Source organism: Micropterus salmoides, unplaced genomic scaffold, assembly GCF_014851395.1.
Source record: "Micropterus salmoides isolate LMB-PRFRI ecotype aquatic unplaced genomic scaffold, ASM1485139v1 Ms_hic_scaffold_18, whole genome shotgun sequence".
NCBI classification, from domain to species: domain Eukaryota; kingdom Metazoa; phylum Chordata; class Actinopteri; order Centrarchiformes; family Centrarchidae; genus Micropterus; species Micropterus salmoides.
Window position 1 is genome coordinate 12899195 of NW_024040928.1, and position 19618 is coordinate 12918812.

General features: G+C 42.6%; 2 protein-coding genes across 2 annotated transcripts in view; both read left to right on the top strand.

The window, feature by feature from the left end:
* The window catches only part of nbas (NBAS subunit of NRZ tethering complex), a 198421-nt gene that overhangs the window by 66330 nt on the left and 112473 nt on the right, over positions 1-19618 (top strand). The window contains exons 34-39 of the mRNA XM_038726982.1: positions 1073-1186; positions 3614-3771; positions 4661-4744; positions 6714-6890; positions 7537-7650; positions 8857-8980. Of these exons, the coding sequence (XP_038582910.1) occupies positions 1073-1186; positions 3614-3771; positions 4661-4744; positions 6714-6890; positions 7537-7650; positions 8857-8980 (771 nt within the window). The remainder of the gene's footprint in view (positions 1-1072; positions 1187-3613; positions 3772-4660; positions 4745-6713; positions 6891-7536; positions 7651-8856; positions 8981-19618) is intronic.
* LOC119908984 (mitochondrial glycine transporter A-like) lies at positions 11919-15919 on the top strand. Its single transcript, XM_038726981.1, has 8 exons — positions 11919-12251; positions 12985-13087; positions 13762-13886; positions 14088-14172; positions 14290-14469; positions 14824-14992; positions 15173-15333; positions 15528-15919. The coding sequence occupies exons 2-8, from the start codon at positions 13073-13075 to the stop codon at positions 15648-15650; spliced, it is 858 nt and encodes a 285-aa protein (XP_038582909.1). The 5' UTR covers positions 11919-12251; positions 12985-13072; the 3' UTR covers positions 15651-15919.

Sequence of the window (19618 nt, forward strand, 5' to 3'; positions counted from 1 at the left end):
ATCATTCAGTCCTGCGGTAGAGGTAAGAAAAAAATGTTGTTTTTGTCTGAATGAATCAATAATTATGATATTCCAAATGAGAATGAAGTTGTGCTGACTTGGAAAGGGTCCTGGTGATCCAGTAAAGAGCCTCATGTTGAAGTCAAAGTGTATAACTTGAGTATTATCTATTTGTTGTTTTTCTGCCATTTTTCAACCTTTCATCCCGCTCTTTGATTGGCCCATCAACAACAGGTAAAGGCTTTTTATGGCTTTCCCAAGATGTCTGACTTTGATTGGCTTGAAATAAATGCCGGAGAATGTGTCCTTAAAAGCATTTGACATCTACCCATTACTCACACCGCACACACACACACACACACACACACACACACACACACACACACACACACACACACACACACACACACACACACACACACACACACACACACACACACACACACAAACAGAACAATCCAGTGCTCTCGCTTTTCTTCATCTCTTTGATCTTCAGTGTAAAGGTTTGTTCAGAAGTCCTGTTTCTGCCTATGCCTCTCTTGATCGTCCAGTCCTCTCCTTTTTGTTTATTGAGCTTAGACCAAGATCAAAGGTTGTCCTTCCACATGAATTTTAACGCCCCAACAGATCCCACCAACACTGAAGATATCAAACTGAGATTTATTCCTGTTGAGCGAAACAGCGACATGATACTTTTTGATATTTCATAGTCACGCTTTGAGAGGAACAGGCACGTCAATATCGTTATTTATGGCTGATGCAGATTAACATGTAGTCTCGGGCTTGGTCTGTGGTTCAGCTAATATATATGGACATCCTTACGTTCCAAACTTGAGTGTGTGTGTGTGTGTGTGTGTGTGTGAGAGAGAATGTAGTCAGATGAAGATTTAATAAGAGGTTTATTAAGCCAGATGTTGTATGTGATATGCAGGATTGTGGGATTTGCCATTCAGTGTGTGATGTTGACAGTTTTAAAAAAAACACTTTCATGTTAGTGTGCTGCTTCTATCCAGTGTCGATGTCTGCTTGAATTAATATCTGTGCGTGTGTGTGTATGTGTGTATGTATCTAGGAGATGACAAGGCTACGCGAAAAGGCAAAGTGCTGACCCTGCTCGCAGAACAAGCTCTCCAGTGTCTGGACTTCAAGGCCTCCTACATCCACTGTCAGGACCTCATGGCTGCAGGTATGTAGTGAACCGTGAAGCCTGTAGAACAGCTAATGTGAACCTCCCTTCTGCCTGTCTGCCCTTCCCCTCATTTGGTTCAATTATAACATTACATGGGTGCAATGATTCCCCCGAAACTTTCATTAGCTGGCAAATTTGTTTGGATCTTAACAGAAGCCTTTCCCGGCTATAGAGCTCCACCAGAGTCACTGTCATAAAAGTGATTTATTTCTGAAAATGCTATACATTCTCTTTTACTCTCTGAACCCTTGGTTAGCTAACATACTGTCCAAGGTACAACGCAGTCAGATTTAGTTTACATCGGTGTTAAATAATCAACATGCAGTATAGCATCATGTCCTTATTGTCCAGGGAATGATAAAATCAAGGGCAACTGGACTTGGCTGAAGATACTCGAAGAAGTTTCGTCTCATATCGGAGATGAGATGTTAGGTTGCTACAGAGGTTTAATTGCTGAGTTTCCCTACCAGTCAGTCAGAACAGAAGAAGTCTCACAGATGAGGGATGAAACGTCTTCGAGTATTGTCAACCAAGTCCAGTTGCCCTTGATTTTAACATTCCTTGGATAACTATGACCTGAATGACTGAAAACCTTCACAGATGTCTGAGTGTAAGTTTTCCAGTTAACAAACCTGAATAAACCAGAAATGAATACTTATAGGTTTTGAATGCTCTTGTCATTCTTAGATATTTACCAGCAAGCTTACATAGTTGCTGGTAGAAGGTGGCATTCATCAAAAATTATTGGCAGAAGACTATTGGTTAACATTTTACTCACAAATGTTAAAAGTGATTTACCATAGTATCAATCAGGGCAAGCAACGTGAGCCGTCAGCTAGACAGTATGCTTCAAAAAAAGTGCTTGTCAGATGGTCAAGTAGCATTGGAAACACTTTCCCTCCACATGCTTATGATGTCTGAACTAAGGGTGTGCGTCTGACAATTTCTTTCCAAAACTGACAATGTGACACTCACACCCACTTACGGCAGTGATTTTCCGGGGGAGATTGGGAGGTGAGAAAGCTTCTTTCTTTCAGTCTTCCTTTTCATATGTACAAACTACCTCAACACTATGAATGCCTTTCAGGAAAGATTGTCCAAAGTGCGGGCGATTATCCGCATTTTAATGATTATCACCCCTCGTCTCTTTTCTCACGACAGCTGGCTTTTCACCCCACCAGAACAGCTTAAAAACGTTTGTCATCCAGCATGGCTGGACAGCGTTCTATGAGGTAGTTTGTTTCAAGCAAACTCCCGCCTTCTTTACCTATACCGCTTATCTGGAAGTAAAATTAAAAGTAAATGCACTCACAATGTCAGTTATAATCATTGATGATCTTTGTGTGTGCAAACACAGTAAGTACATTTGTCAAAGGTAAAAATGGCAATGACAAATAATGTTTGGCCCTTTTCACTTTGTGATTGGATTGTTTTGAAAGATATTGCCATAAAACCCGATAGCAGAGTCTGCATACCCATAACTCAACAAGGAAGTTGTTCCTGTAACTGATAGGAATGATAATCAAAAATGTACTTATATGGAAAAGGCCCAGGTTTGCATGTTCTGCACTTACACTGTGGTTTGTGTTGGTGATTCTTTAAGTTGGTGCCAGTAATGGTTTGTCTTATGGTTTCAAACTCTTCTCAAATGTGATGTTGTGTCTGTTCATGCACAAGAACAATAATACGGAGAATGATATCATAATAATATTCCAATCTAGACTGCCTGCTCTGCTGAGTTACCCTGAAGGGATTTAGCGTGGTCACAGTGATAATGATATTTTGTCTGCCCCCGTTTTTGTGTTACACCAGTAAAAAGTGAATAGAATGTCACTGAGTCTTGCCACAGCGCTGAGTAACGGGACACAGTGTGGATGAGGAAACAAAGGTGTCGGGGAGAAAGAGAAGGTGTAATCAGATAAGCACTGGTGTTCTCGGTCTGTGAACACAGTGGGAATAATTTAATCTGTTTGTTGGTTTTTGAAAGTGATGAAGCTGGAACAAATGTAGCACAGTTTCTACAAGGCATCGGCCTGATATTTTCTTCACATGGAAACGTGTTTTAGATTTATATATCCCAAGGGCTTGAAGGTTACACTTGTCATCACTGTTTCATCAGTACCTCTGCATTTATATTCTGCAAATTCTTTCATACAATATGTGTGTTCTCTACCTTGGGTGGCTGTTGTTAGGCCTTGGGATTCTATCTGATAGTATTCAGGGTAGATTAGCAGAGATAGAAGGAGACTAATATTGCGTGTTTGTATCATCTCCTCTTTGCTGCGTAACCTTTGCAGTTGCTGTTAACCCCGCTCATTTTCACTTTTAATTAAAAACAACGTGACCCTTTTTTTCTCCTTTCCTCTCTTGCCCTACTTTACCTTACCCCCCCTCCTTGTTTGCCTCCATCTGTTCTTCCTACAGGTTACAGTCCAGCCTGGGATGTGTGCAGTCTGCTCGGTCAGTGTGAGGGCTATGGAGACCTGGAGGCCCGGCAGGAGCTTTTAGCCTTCGCTCTCACCCATTGTCCCCCTGACAACATCCACGGCCTCCTGGCTGCCTCCAGTGATCTGCAAACTCAGGTCGCTCTTCATCTTTCATTGTGGTTTGACCAATAAAGCTTTTTATAAACCAGTACCGATACTTGGCATATATACAGTAGTTATGTAGTTATTTTCTTTTACAACTAGAGCTAATACCATTATTTTGTACTAATAGTTAATATCTTATATACAAAATGATGACCTGAATCAGCAAACAGCCAAAACCATTTAAGAGGTCCAGTCACCATTGAAATCCTAATTTGTAACACTAATTACTAAAATTGTAATAACTACTCTAATAACTTAAATTGAGTGAATATTAATCTCTTGGTCTAGCCTAGCATAACATACAACTTGATCATGGACCAGGTGCTTTCTTATCATGTGCCGTCATGCTGTTGCGGTAGGCGACTAGAAATATCGTTCTACGAGATTTTGTCACACCCCTAACTGTATTCCGTCCTGTCAGAATAGGAAATTGTTGAATTTCAAATAAGTTCAATTCTGGTTACTTTTTATATTTTAACTGAGACTATTTGCCTGTGGTTCGCAGCTGTCTTGTACTTTTCGCTTTAAACATACTGTGTGGCAAAGCAACTGTGGGCCAATGGGCAGTGTTTTGAGAGAAGAAGTTAGTCAGTAAAGGAAAGAATATGACAAAACAGGGGATTAAAAAAACAAAACAGGAACTAGACAATGACCTTTTTATATTAGTACTGAAAGACATCGGCACAATACTGACTCAAAAATGTTTTTTAAGGAACACAGTGAAAACCATTGTGTTTTTTACGTTACGTTATAACCACATATCAGTTTAACCACGAATCCAACGAGATTGCTGTGCTAAAACAGTAGGTTGTGTAACAAAACACCAAATCTCATCTTTTGTTTTCCTTCTTCCTCCTCCCTCCTCCTTTCTGGCCTCCAGGTGTTGTACCAGGCAGTTAACTATCAAATGGAGCCTGTTATTAAGGAGAGTGGACGAGAGGTCGACGGGACAGACTCCGCAAAGGTTTGTGCGTCTCCATATGTTTTTTTTTCTGTATGTTAATATGATTACCATACCTCTGCTGTTTGTCTGAGTTGTATCTTCTGCTATTCCAGTGTGGGTGTGTCCCTGTCCTTTTGTTCGGTTTGTGTGTTTTCCAATTGCTCCATATTTGATGAGGTGTAAATCTAGTGTTAAGGTTGCTCAGCTCTCGTGGTTTATTTATGCCTCCCCTTCTCCTCCCCAGCGCCAGCTTTATGATGCCTTGAGTGGGTGTTAATGTTTCATGACTTGCATTGCATCCCCTTTGTGTGTGGATGTGTGCTCATTTGAAGCCGTCTGTTGTCATTTTATTGCTGTATTGATGTCGGTACTCCTCACTTGTGTGTATTTAAACTCTAGATGAGTGTGTGCGTGCACACTGTAGAGGTGCATTTATTTTTCTGTGTGGGTGTGTGTGTTTTTCTTTACATCTTGAGTGTATGTTTGTTTGAGTTCCTTTCATTTTCTGACCCTCAATCCCCTGTCAAATAAAGTATTGATGAAAGGCACTAAATGATTTGGCCCCGGTCCACCGGCTCTCTAAATTTGGTTTTAAAATCCTTTTCAATTGTGCAGCAGCCAACACACCATGGAAACTATTGGTGCGCTTTCAAAAATACTCCAAGAATGCAATTCATAGTGCAATGCACCATTCACCTGTTCATTTTAGTTAATTTTAAAGATGATGAAAACGTTGTGAAAGGGGTTTGTTTTTTTGGTCCTTTAGTTCTTATTATTGTCGGAATGGCTGAACAATGTAGGCAAGATTGATCAAGCTTGAATGTAGATTTGACAATATCCTACTTTGGAATAGTTTGACATTTTGAAAAATCTGTTTATTTGCTTTCTGCCAGAGAGTTAGATGAGAAGATTGATACCACTCTCATGACTGTCCATTAAATATGAAGCTACAGACAGTTGGAAGGTAACATAATACACCTACCAGCACCTCTGAGGCTCACATATTAAAACATTATATTTCGTTTATTTAATCTGTACAGAAATATAAGTGTATGTGCCAGACTATTTCTTGGCTGGGAGCCACTGCAAGGCAACCAGCAGAGATCCCAGGAAGTTACTGCTCAGAGCCTAGAAGTAGTCAGGCGGATAACCCCCTGTAAAACAGTAAATTGACATTTTTACGCTTTGGTTTTAGTGAGATATGGAGGTGCCGGTAGGTTGATTTTGCTATGCTTGAATAGATCAAGGCTGACTGTTTCCCCCTGCTTCCAGTCTTTATGCTAAGCTAATCTAACTGGCTGCTGGCTGTATATACGACAGACAGATATATGAGTGGTAACACCAGAGAGCAAATAAGCATATTTCTCAAAATGTCAAACTTTTGCTTTAAGAAACAAGCAATTGTGTTTTGAAGGTGTTGGGGTCAATGAAAGTTTTTTTTTTAAATTTATTTATTTTTTTTATGTGTAATCCTAGTCATGTAATGAATCTGCCCCACACCGACTACAACTACACAACCAAGCACTTACTCTGTGACTTTTCACACACAAGTTCTGGACAAGTGCTCACTGTCTGTCTCTCAGGCAGGGATGCGAGGGCTCTGTGCTGCCTAAACACTGCATATTGTAATTCCCTTATGCAGTATAAAAACAAACTGACAAACACAAAGAGCCCTGCAGATTATTGAAGTGTTCATTTCAAGTACCTAATATGAAATTGAACACAACCATGTCTAATACCACACTGATCCTCAAGAGTCCTCAGTATAACAGTACAGATGTAGCGATCAGAGAAACACCTCTGCTTTTTCATTTGCAAGAAAAATACACATTTCAGAGGATCCTGTAGCACTAATGCAGGGATGATTTCAAGTGGTAAAGACTCTTCCAGTGGCTCGTACTCCAGGGACACCTGAGTGACACACTAGAATAAGCTGGCTGTCATGTTTTTTTGTGCATCCTGTCACCTCTGTCACCTGCTTTGCCTGCAGGCTTGCGCTCCCTCTGTGGGCTCCCCTGTGGGGACAGCGGGGCACCTGCTGCACAGGACTACTGCTAAGACCATGGAAGTGCTGACCACCACAGGACTGACCACCAAGGCCGTCCTGACCGCAGTCAGCGACCACCGCTGGTGGAAGGAATCGCTCAACTACCTCCGGCCACAGCATGTAAGATCACTGTTTTTTATTGATGTGATCTGTGGTGAAGCAGAAGTCAAGGGCAATAAAGTGTCGAGTTAACTAACTAACTTGTGGTTCTAAATGTGTGTGGTTTTAGTTTGTTGTATTGACATGTGTGTTTATTGATGCATAAACAGTAGTGTGTGCAACAATAACAAAACAATGACTGCAGATGTATTTGCTTTACGCTTGTTTTTAACGCTGTTGTTTCCGTAGCTGCACAGTATGTATGTTTGACAGTGTGTGTAAAAAGATACATTTGCAAGTCTGCCCATGCTCCCATATCTCATACACTCTTTCTCCCAGACTTCACAGGCCTCGTCTAAAAAACAACCAATCAAGAGCTCATCTCCTGCATAATTAATTGGCCCAACTGTTGAATATTTCAATATCTGGTGGTTTGCTGGCGGCTGGACTAGCTCAGTGGTCGCCGGGGCAGAGATTGATGGCGTCTCTGGTCTTGGCAGCCATTTGGGGCGCGGGGGAGGAGGTGGTGGTGGTGGGGGGCGGGTGGCGGGTGCACATGTTTCTAAGGAAGGCGAAAAACGGAGAGGATGTGAGCTGTGGGACAGAGAGAGATGACAGTGCTGTGGGCATGTTGTGAAAGTTTAATGATGTTTTGATGGCTCCTCAGGGTCATGGCGCAGGAGCCACCAGTCAGGAAGGGGCGTGTGAGAACTCCAACCTGGAGCGTCAAGGCTGCAGCCCCTTTTATCAGGAACTCATTGATGATCCCTATGTAGACCCGGTGAGTGGCTTAAAACCAGTGTGTCTCACGGCTCATTATTTTTTCTTCCTCTTCAAATTCCTGTTCTTCTTATTTCTCCTCCTTTTTTCCCCCTCAGGCCACCTTCTTAAATTACAGCAACAATGCCTGAGTAGGTTTATGACTTAAGGCATTTAATTAGATTTTTGTTTGTCCTATAACTCATAAATTCCTTCAAAAACAGTGTTGAGACAAAATGAATATTGATTTCAGACTAAGTCATTTTAATGCCAAAAGCAATTTGGAAGTACTAACGGTACTTTGCAGGAAAAGACGGATGAACTTAAGAAGGATGGTATGTTAACGGCAAACAAAATCGGAGATGTAGTTTTAAAAAAAAAACAACAGAATTATACTGTATGCATTAGATGGAGGGGGGGGAGGTGAAAGTATTAAAATCCTAAAGGAAAGAATATTGATGAAAGGAGTTATGGATGTAGAAAAGAACAAAAGTAAGAAAAGGAGTAGTTTGACCTTTATGCCTATAAAATGGTTGCCCTGGGCTCTGACTGGGCTTTTTACTCCGAGACACAAATCATGTGGATAGCTAAAAGAGTGGACGCGGGGGGAAACAGAGAAGGCCGATACATCTCTTCTCATGACATTTTAATAGGCCTCTCCAAATCCCTTCCTCCGCTCCATCTCCAACGTTCATCCATCTTCCATCATCCATCTACCAATAATGGCTCCCCGCGTCCATCTGTCTATGAGCCGGCTGATCAATGGGATTGGTTTTTACCTTAACACTTCCAATGAAGGAAATGGTGAGGGAGGACAGGCTGATTGAGAGAGAAAGAGAGACAAATGCAACAAGACAGAAAGATGGATAGAGCAAGAGCGGCGAAGAAAGACAAGAAACACTGCGTGCTAAAGCGAGAGCTCTGAGGCCGGCGAGAGCACAAACGTCATTGTTCACCTCTCAGACACTTTAGAATTAACTTGGCATACAAGAATCCTATAAATGAATTATCAAAAGGCCCTGCGTTAAAAGGCTTCATTGGGCTCTGAAGTTCATTTGTTTACTCCGTCTCTCATCTGTCTGACTGGAAATTAAGACGCTCAGTCACCTTAATCACATCTCCCTGTGTCATTTTCCGATCTGCGCTCCCCGCTTTTGGGATTCGCTCGGTGCAATAATAACTATTAGGTAGTTATTTATCACCCTCTCCTGTCCCTTCTTTCCTTTAGAGTCAAGATGTGTACAAGTCCTACAAAGATGTGCCTCAGGAAAACTTTGCTGAGGTTTTGCTGAGGACCGGCAAGCTGGCTGAGACTAAAACTGAAGGAAAAACGTTGTTTCCTGCCACTGAGGGTAAGCATGCAGAAAAGGCCTACACTAGTTACACGCACAGGTACTTATATCTATAGATAGTATAGCGTGGCCTTTTTCTGTGGGCAGCACCCAACTAATTTTAGAATCACTTGTCATTGAAGTCATCTGTCGCGCAGCTTGAGCCACATGGCTGCGATCTAGTTTTTAAATAATATTGGAGCAGTACTTTGTTGCTACTGTAGTCTTGACTGAGACTGTGGTGTGATAGAAATAAAAACTGAACTTTGCCGCAGAACAGACACACCATATTGTCTGCATCTTCCAGCCATCTGCGGCGCCAGGTTTTTTCTTCTGTTTTTTCTTCGTGCTTTCTGTTCATAGTAGAGTTGCACAAAGTATAAGGCTGCCTTTCTCTTTCTTGTCAACACTTTGGAGGATGTGTTCATCTTGATCAAATCAACTTTATTGGAATTGTCAGTGGACAAAACCAACCAGGGGTTACATTTTTAAGCTCAGTGTGAGTGCCCATGTCGTGGCCGATTGATTGACCCATACAGTATGAGCATAGATGTTGTACATTTTGGATGTGCAGAAACTGATCAGAACCTATTATTTGAGTTAACACAACCTACAAGATTTATAAAAACAAACGGTGCTTGCATATCTTTAAGGTAGCTCCAAAATGAAAGTTGAGAGTCTTTCAAAGTTATTTGTAGCTGCTTAATAGATCATTTTGGAAAATCAGGTCCTAAATATTTGTCTTAATTTCACTTTATTTATTTTGTGAATCATTGCTACAGTGATTTGGCAACCTCTCACCTGTTGGCTTGCTAGTGAGCTATTCCTGAATTTAGAAATGCATGGCTTCTTTTTGTAATATCTAAAAAGTGCTTTCTAAACGTTAAAGCTACACCGAGTGAGTGGTTGTGCAAGGAGTTGTTCCTTAGTGCTCCGTCTTAGTGAAACTGGTATTTGCAGAAAGCACAGTATTTCTGTAGTCACCCTGCCCTCTCCTCTCCTCATCCGTCTAGCCAGGGAGCCCATATGTGGTGGACTAGGGGACAACATGGGAAGAATAGCCTCATATTGATTAATTAATGTATACCCACGCATCCCACGGCAACAGTAAATAATGACACGTCACTGCAGCGATACCAGAGAGATACCATCAAGTCAAAACATCAAGGCCACGCTGCGTGATGGATCGCAGCTGCTCGCCAAAATCAATGCCACTACAAAAATAAAGAGCAAACTCGTGTGTGTCTGTGCATTGGTGTGTGTGTTTGAATACTAATACGTGGACACTGAAGAATGTGAGGCGCACTCTTTAACCATGGAGTGCTAATGTGTAGGTATGCATATGCACATCACTCACTCACTCACTCACTCACTCACAAGTAAACACATTCACACACATTCCACCAAATCCAAGCCCTCTCTCTCTCTGCCGCTGCTGTCATTCAATGAGTATCTCTCTTCTTAAAAGTCACCTTCCCTTCGGAGCTGCCGCGGAGTGCGACGTGTCGAGAAAGAGAAAAGCCGATCTGGACGGCACCGCGCCCGATAACAACCTTCAATTAATGACTCCCACATCGGCCCGCCACGCCGGCTGTCCTCAAAAACAGACTAGGAGATGGCCTTTAAGAAAATAAATATATTGATTTTTCACCTGGCCCAGATAAGGTGGAGGTAATTAATGATGACACAAGTGGGAAGTGACTCAATGGGATTGAGTTGAGTAAGGTGCAGAAGCAAACACTTGATGTGATGGGAAACAGAGGCAGAGATACACACACACACACACACACACACACACACACACACACACACACACACACACACAGACAAACAGCATGGACTGCTGCCATTTGCTGCATGTTGACCAGACCATAATCAGTTGTTTTTCACACTGCCTGCACAGGTGAAATAGTAATAAGTCACTGTCCCACCATCCAGCTAACAATTTATCCAATTTAGCTGACACAGGAAGCACTAGTGAGTTTATGTATGTGTGGACGCACACAAACACACGGTGCTCACACACCCACCCCTCCACATGTCTCTTTATCACCCTCCCTATTTTCCCCTCTCTCTCACAAGCAGAAATACGGTATGCTTTTAAGTCGGGGTTATCTGTTCGGTGTGCGCGCATGTGTGTGTTTACCCCTCTGGTAATTCCTGTCCCGATGGTATCAGTAGCTTTAGAGAGGCATGTAATCAGCTCATTCTGAGGTGTAGCTCATTGAAACCCGGGGGGTAGGAGAGGAGGGGAGAGGAAAACGAGAAAAGGTGGAGGGTGGGCATTCTGCTTAAGAGAGCTGTTATGGCTCTTTAAACTGGTGCATCACTCCATCCCTGTTCACACGCATATACTAAACCACCAGCTACACGTGTCAGATATGGCTTGTGTTTTCACATGTGCATATCAGTGTGCATTTTGTTCTACAGTATATGTCTTTTCCTTTTTCCCCGCCTCTGTCTCCAGTGTCCATGCTCTACTTTCCTCTGTCTGTTCCATTTTGTCTCAGGCTCTTATCACCAACACAGGCTTTTGTTCTCCTTGGGTCTGCGACAAAGTGATTCTGCTGCCTCTGCTTCTCTCTGCTTTCTCCCACTTTCGCTTATAACGATATTTTTACTGAAGTAAAGTTGTCTTTTACTTATAATACAGTCATTTTGGTGGTAGTGTTTACATTACCTCGGGTACAGAATTGAAATAGTTTCTTCACTTCTGAATATCAAGCTATTTGGGATATTTACAGTTATCTATCAGTCTCATCCTCACTTTGTGGGTGAAGTTTTGTAATCGACTAACACACATTTGTTCTGCCTAAATTGAGTTTTTGAGAAAGAGTAACCAAGTTTCATAATCACGTCCCGGTCAGCTGGTTGACCTATCAGGAGCCAGCAGCTCCGGGCTGTGGCGTCACGCCGCGTCGTCAAACAGGACCCGGCCGGTTAACTTTTCAGTGAGACGCCCACTGGACCATCCTTCACGTTGCAGCATAAAGCTCCTGTGACGGCCGAGGTCCTGGTGTGTCGCTCAGAAGAACTCGCGTTCATTAACGTGGCTGCTGCTGTTTCTCGGACCCTCGACGGAGAGGAAACTTGACTGCGACAGAACAGTAAGGTGCGGAGCCGCTGCCCTGCCACAAGAAGAAGACTGCACCTTTTAATAACAACCCTCACCGTGTCCTTTTGGTTTATTGGACCCTTTTGACAATTACTCAGTTATCCTAGTAGCTGACCAACGGCTTCAGACTCGTGATGTCAGTCTCCCCATAAGATTTGAGGAGGCAGGTTAGAGAGGGTAAGGACGTTATATAACTTACTAATAATTAAATAATAATAATATATCATGCTGTGTAACATTTCAACAGCAGAACAAGAATAATCATATTGTGATGACAAGACCGCACACCTGGTCTTTGACTGATTTCTGTCTGTCTGTAGCCTGTGAATGTATTAAATGATATTGGTGTTGTTAGGCAATGTCTGCCAGCCACTTCACACCTTTCATTTCCTTTTATCTTCTATTCTTCATGGAGTCTTACTGAAGTATAAACCAAAAGTGCAGGTGTGGGATTAAACCCCACAAACATCTGTCTGGAGACAACAAACCAAGACATTGTTCAGACAAGAGAACCCCCCCACCCTGTGCTGAATCCATCCTTAGCCAGATAACTCCAGTGCTCATGCTTTCTACACACACACACACACACACACACACACACACACACACTACATTAGTTCATTGTGTGTTCAAATTCACTCAAAACAGGCACCAGGACATCCTAATATGCAGCACAGTGATCTTTGGTTAGTTAATGAATAGCTGTGTGTTGGGTGGTCACAAATAGGGGACACAGTGTCCGTCAGGTGACAAGTAATATTTAGCCTGCTGTGTGTGTGTGTGTGTGTGTGTGTGTGTAATCATTGCAGCCTGACCCAGACAGCAGGACTGTGCACATGCTCCATCATCAGCGAGAAACCCCATCACTGAGAGGCCACTTCTCATTGTGCCTCTTTTTTTTTCATTTCAGCACTACAGGAGTGAAAGACTGACAAAGGAGGAAAAACAGAAGAGTTTTTGGGTTGGGCAAAAAAAAGTAGACATCGTGCTGAAGAGCTATGGAGCTCTCACTGGTGAGTTTTTCAGCCGGAACAATTATGTACACTTTTGTGAACCTGATATTTAAGTGATGAGGTTTAAACATAAGGGTCATCCTTGTTGTTGAGCCTTTTCTCGAGATCAGGGCACACTGTCTGTCCGATAAAACTGTTCTGACATACTGATGACTAACTTTAGCCTCCTTTTTCTGACCGCCGGGAGTCCAGATGTGGTTGTAGAGCTGCAGATTAAGTGATTTGGGAGGGGGGACTGAGTGTGAATAACAAAGCAACATGGAGTTAAAATTTCAGTGTCAAGCACAATGTAATCTAGATTTAAAAGGTTATTTTAACCTGTGTTGTAAATATTTTTATATAATATTCTGATTGTAAAAATATGCTTGCATCACAGCTACATGGGTCATTTTTGGCCTGACATAATTTATAGGAACCAGCAGACCAAAAAAACAACAGTGGTGTAACACCCTCAAAGAACCAATACTTTAGTAATTTTTGTAATTTTAGGACACAAACATTTATTTGGAAACAGATACTTGACTCACTGATGGTATCACTACTACAGCATGTAATTGTAGCACAATTTTAGCACACAGTGCTAATGCTGTAAATCAAGTGATTATTAGCTACCTCCTGTCAAGCTTTCATTAAATCCTCCCTCTCTTTCACTTCTCACCCCCTCCTCCCCTCAGGCTCACCCAGCTATCAAAGCCTTCATGTGCGGCTCCCTCAGTGGGACCTGCTCCACACTGCTTTTCCAACCTCTCGACCTGGTCAAGACCCGTCTGCAGACTTTGCAGAGTGGCAAGCAGCCTGGGTGAGTCTGTACCACACACACACACACACACACACACACACACACACACCCACACACACACAGAGTTATCAGTATCACTAGCTGCCTTGTGACCCCTGACTGCAATATTGACTGGATGAACACAAAAAAGGTTTGCCTCAGCTAAATCTTGCATCACACATGAACGCAGTATTGATTATTTACCATCGACGACCTTTTCAGTTCGGGCAGAGTGGGGATGGTGGCTGTGCTCCAGAGCGTGGTGCGGACGGAGAGGCTTCTTGGACTGTGGAAAGGAATTTCACCGGTTAGAACCTCTTAATTCTGTCTCTCCCTTCTTTGTGTATCCAAAAAAGTGAACAAATTCACCAGCTTCAGAGTTCCCCTTTTCTCATTCTGCTCTCTCGTCCATCTGCTCCTCTAGTCCTTTGTCCGGACCATCCCAGGAGTGGGGATCTACTTCAGCACCTACTACTCTTTAAAGCAACACTTCTTCCAGGACCGCAGGCCGGGGGCCATGGAGGCCGTGTTGCTGGGAGGCGGGGCCCGGACTGTGGCAGGGGTCTTCATGCTGCCGGTCACTGTCATCAAGACACGCTTTGAAGTAAGCACAGGCAGACCTGTGCGTGCGTATGTGTGTGTTGTTATCACAGTTCATGAGAAATAGATTTTCCCTGAATGCTGCAATACCACAACTTCAACTAGTGGTTCTCAACCTTTTTGTCACCAGCATGTCTTACAGTATTTTTTTCATTCAATTGAAACATTTGATTGGGAGTTTGAGATGGTTATTGAATTATCAATATTATACAGATACTTTCGCCAATGCAAACAGCAGTCTGTATTTAAAGAAGATGCTACAATGCACAAAATGTTTTTAGTTTTGTGTGTTGTCTGTATTTGAACAAATGTGTTATGTGCGTATTAAACTAAACTAAATGTGTGTTTTGTGATTCAGTGCGGCAGGTACAGCTATGGGAGTGTGATCGGGGCTCTGCGCAGTGTGTGTCAGGCTGAAGGTCCTGCAGCTCTGTTCTCTGGCCTGATGGCCACCCTCCTCAGAGATGTTCCTTTCTCTGGTATCTACGTCATGTTCTACAGCCAGACCAAGGCCTCGTTGCCAAAAGGTACACACAAGAGGCCCTTCAGGAATAACCAGCAGCATGTTATAATTGACACAAAAAAACAGTAGCTGTTGGTCTCGTTTTAAGCTGTATTTTTTCTTTACATTTAAAAGCCTGAAACTAAATAGTAATTGTTTTTAATATCTATTACAATTAAATACCTAATGTCCATCTTCCCTCAAGAAATCAGCACGTCTGCTTCCGCCCCCCTGGCTAACTTTAGCTGTGGGATCCTGGCGGGTGTATTGGCCTCCCTGATCACGCAGCCTGCTGATGTGGTTAAAACACACGTCCAAGTCAATCCACAGCTGAGGACAGCGGAGGCTGTCAGATACATCTATACGGTAACTAGCTCACTCCTCTTTTACATAGTCGGGTCAAAATATGTGTTATTCTTTATTATCTTGCTCTTCAGGATTTCATGACCAGCATCAGTTGCATTTGGGGAAATCCAGTTGAACAGACCAACTGTGCAATACTATTAATGATTAAATGTGGCGCCTGTCTTTATTCTTCCACCTTGTCCTCTCTCGCTCAGGAACATGGACTCCAGGGGTTCTTAAGAGGGGCAGTTCCACGGGCACTGAGGAGGACCATGATGGCCGCCATGGCATGGACGGTGTACGAGCAGATGATGGCCCGTTTCGGATTAAAGTCTTGAAGGGGGTTGATGAAAAACTTGCAAGAGATAAAAGTCAAGTCACAGTGTGAAGACGGTAACGAGCATGAAAGGAAAGGCTACAGTAGAGATTCACCTAATCTTGTTTTGCTCATAAGTGTCAAAGGCTTTCAGTGGCTTTACATATGTCACTGCAACAAGAGATGAAGACTGGAGAGCAAAGAAAGCATCCACATGTTGTCTAAATGACTAACACATATTACAAGAGTGGTGTGGAGAATGTGCTTTCCTGGGTTATGGCTGAAGTTCAGGAACCAGATTTTTGGCCTGTGTTTAGTAACTCTGAAGAAAATATTTCATATAGGTATGCTGTGATGTTCTGTATTGCACTACAAGTTGTTAAAAAAATCTGATCCTTAATGAGTATTTGGAACCCGTCAATCATTGAGATTTTCTACGTTTTCAAAATGCCTCAGTGGGAATTCCTGCCTCTCCTGCAGTGGTGCAATCCTTAATTACTCAAGACAGTGTCCCAGATACAGCTCGGACTTCTGTAATGCACTTTAACCCCATCAGTTCTGTCAAGACACGCTTTGAAAGCTGTAGAGGCATATATAATATATTGCTATATTATTTGTAAAACGAAATAATATATGCATGCAATTTTTACTTGGTATATTCATCTGCCTTTAAAATGTAACATTTTTTAAATATTTGTTGTTTACCATTGTAACTTAAATATGCTACCTTCTTAAGGATGTTTAAGAAAAAACACTGTACAATATACTCATGTGAAAGATTAATTTTTGTGTACCCATATTTTTACTGTCAATTGATTCAACGGGAAGTGACAGCCTCACATTGGTGCCTGAATCCTGGCTAACCTCAGTAATATTGTAGTGCAAATATGAATATTCTTGGCCCCCGGCAGACTTAACAAGCTTATTTCAACACTGCGTTTCACATGCGTCCTCCTTGCGTGCAGAAGCAGAAATAGGCAGCCAGAGACACAATATTGATATTTTTGGTTATCTTTGCTTATTTAGTTAGCAGTGGTGGAAAGGACCAATAGCAGAATTGATAACTACTTTTGGTGCATGTTTCTGACTTAAAAACTCAAGTTCAGGTACCCAAACTGCACTATATGAACTTTGATACTTTTCTCTTATTAATGGACAGAATATAAAACAATGGCTGACTCTGTAAAACTGTCAAAGAGATTAGAAAGACATATTGCTCAGCATATCGCAGTGGACTGCCAGAACATAAAGGCCAAAGACTTATCACAGCACTGTGAGACAGAGATAAGCAGTACAGGGGGTGGTGACATAATATCAAATAGGACATGTGCAGGATTGTCAGGCTAAAGTAAGACATTAAGATATTTAGGGGGAGCTATCTACTAAAATAGCCTAGTTAAGTATTCGTTAAAGATCAGATACATATACACTACAATACTTGAGAAAGACTCATTCCTTTTACTTTTGATTGGATTTAGTCTCCAGATATTGTCTTTTCACTTCATCAGACACACAAACCTTATGTAAATAATAGGAGATTTTGGAAGAATAATCTTTGTCTTCTAAACTTCTTGACAATAGGCGCCTCATCATTTTAACAAGCTGTGTGCGAATTTGTGTCAGAAGTATGGGGCATAGTTTGAATACAAAATGACGTGCAGCCAATGTCTTTGCCTTGAGGGATCCTAATAAATCAATTCTGAAGTACTTCAGGGTCACTGACCAAAAAGACTGAATGTGTTGACAACCTGGATTTCCCCCAGAAAACAGCTCCAAAACATTTTATACAACTCCCTTTTTTTAATCCTCATTTGTAACATCCATCGCCTCTAATGTCCTTGACATTAACCCAAATCTGAGTTTTGAATCAACACATCATTGCCATGTCCTACATATCTGCCTGGGAGTCTTTCCTTTGACGTTATTAAAATCTAAAGTGTTCTTTTAGGATTATAGTATAATAACTTTATGGACATAAGACGCGTTTCAGTTTCACTAAAATTATTTCTCAACTGACTGTGTCATTGTGTACATATTATGTTCCCTTTGCCTGGAACTCTTTATCTCTAGCAAATATAGCTGGTTGCAACACGGGTCAGAACTCAGCGTCTCAGCATTGTCTTAATATGGTCTTTCCATCTCCATTGTCTTAATATGGGATACCCATCCGACCCGCGGTCCAACCTCTGGTTACCTCTGCTACCATCATTACAGGACATGGCGTAAACCTCGTAGACATGTAGATGAACCTCATCTAGTGGCGAACCTGCAGAACTACATTCACAATAACCAACCAATCACACGCCTGGAAATGTGGTATTTATAACACGTCATTTCCTCCCAGCGTCCTCTTTTCACCGTGTGGTCAGACTTCCATACGGCGTTGTTTCGTGGTGAGTTTAAAAATGCATTATTCAATTGTAATACATCTTTAAACATCGCAAAGAGCACGATGTAATGATAGACTAACCGTAAAGTACACAGCGAGACAACATAAATCCTGTTTGTCGCGCCGATATCGTGTGAATTTATCCTAAAGCAGATAATGCTAACATGTTAGCTAACTTGCTAGCCATTGACACGCGCTCATCTCGCGGTGTTCCCCTCGCGCCCGACTCTAAAAAGCGGGTTTGACTTAATGGTCGCAGCTTACCCAGAGGAAATGGTGACAAATGTTATTAAATCTGTAAAAGACCAAGTGGGTCCACACATGGTTTGAATTGTGGTTATTCGCTCTTAAAGGCCTCTGTTACCCGGATGCCTGTCGTTAATGCCTCCTGTGCTGCATGAGTGTCCTTTTTGCAAGACTCATAAATTTAAATTAAAAAAATCTATCAATAATGATCATGATGTCAGAATATGGGCCGACTTGACACGAGCTGGTGGTTTCCTGACCAATGCTTGTCGTCCTGTTTTCCCAGCTCTCCCATCTAACTCGTAACGCAGGGAAAGTGGTCACGATGTCCGGAGGTCTGGATGTCCTTCAAATGAAGGAGGAGGATGTGCTGAAGTTCCTGGCTGCAGGGACCCACCTGGGAGGCACCAACTTAGACTTCCAGATGGATCAGTATGTCTACAAGAGAAAAAGTGACGGTGAGTGGAAATGCTCCCCCCACCACGGCGATGCTGTTAAAGGTTTTTATGGTGATTGAAGTAAGAATTTGTCTTCTTGCACACCAGGTGTGTACATCATCAACCTGAAGAAGACCTGGGAGAAGCTGTTGCTCGCTGCCAGGGCCATTGTTGCCATTGAAAACCCGGCTGACGTTTGCGTCATCTCTTCCAGGAACACTGGACAGGTAAAGTTAAAACGGATGGCTGCGTAAATTGATGCTCTGTTGCACTGAGTCACTGCTGTTCTGGACAGTGGGTTTACAGTGGTATTATTTGAGCTATGATACGCACTCTGTTAAAGCCGGGCACCGATGTCGGTGTTCAGGTGTCGGAAGTGTGCAAGAGTGAGCCGGCCGGGTTTTCGCTAACACCATGAGGACTGTCGTCCCATGACTGGGGTTTGATAGTGACCTGAGCCACAGTTCAATTTATCAGATAAATTAGTAATTTCACTGAGATCTTGAGTATACTTGTTCGTTCTGGCCACTTTAGAGAGCTGTGCTAAAGTTCGCCTCTGCCACCGGTGCCACCACCTTCCACGGTCGCTTCACCCCTGGTACATTCACCAATCAGATCCAGGCAGCTTTCAGGGAGCCCCGTCTCCTGATTGTGACTGACCCTCGTGCTGACCATCAGCCACTAACTGAGGCTTCCTACGTCAACATCCCCACCATTGCCCTGTGCAACACTGACTCCCCGCTGAGATATGTGGACATTGCCATCCCCTGTAACAACAAGGTGAGACCACTTGAAAGAATCAAACATTTACTAATCCTGACAACTTGCATCTTGCACACTGTTAGAGCCCGGTGCTGTCCTGACTGTGCGGTGCAGGGTGGAGATGTGTGCTAAATAAAATGCTTGGCCTCAACCCCC

Coding starts and splice junctions, on each gene's coding strand:
- LOC119908984 (XM_038726981.1), top strand. Junction 14,173..14,289: donor TGTGGAAAGGAATTTCACCG/GTTAGAACCTCT, acceptor CTGCTCCTCTAG/TCCTTTGTCCGGACCATCCC. Junction 14,470..14,823: donor TCATCAAGACACGCTTTGAA/GTAAGCACAGGC, acceptor TTTGTGATTCAG/TGCGGCAGGTACAGCTATGG.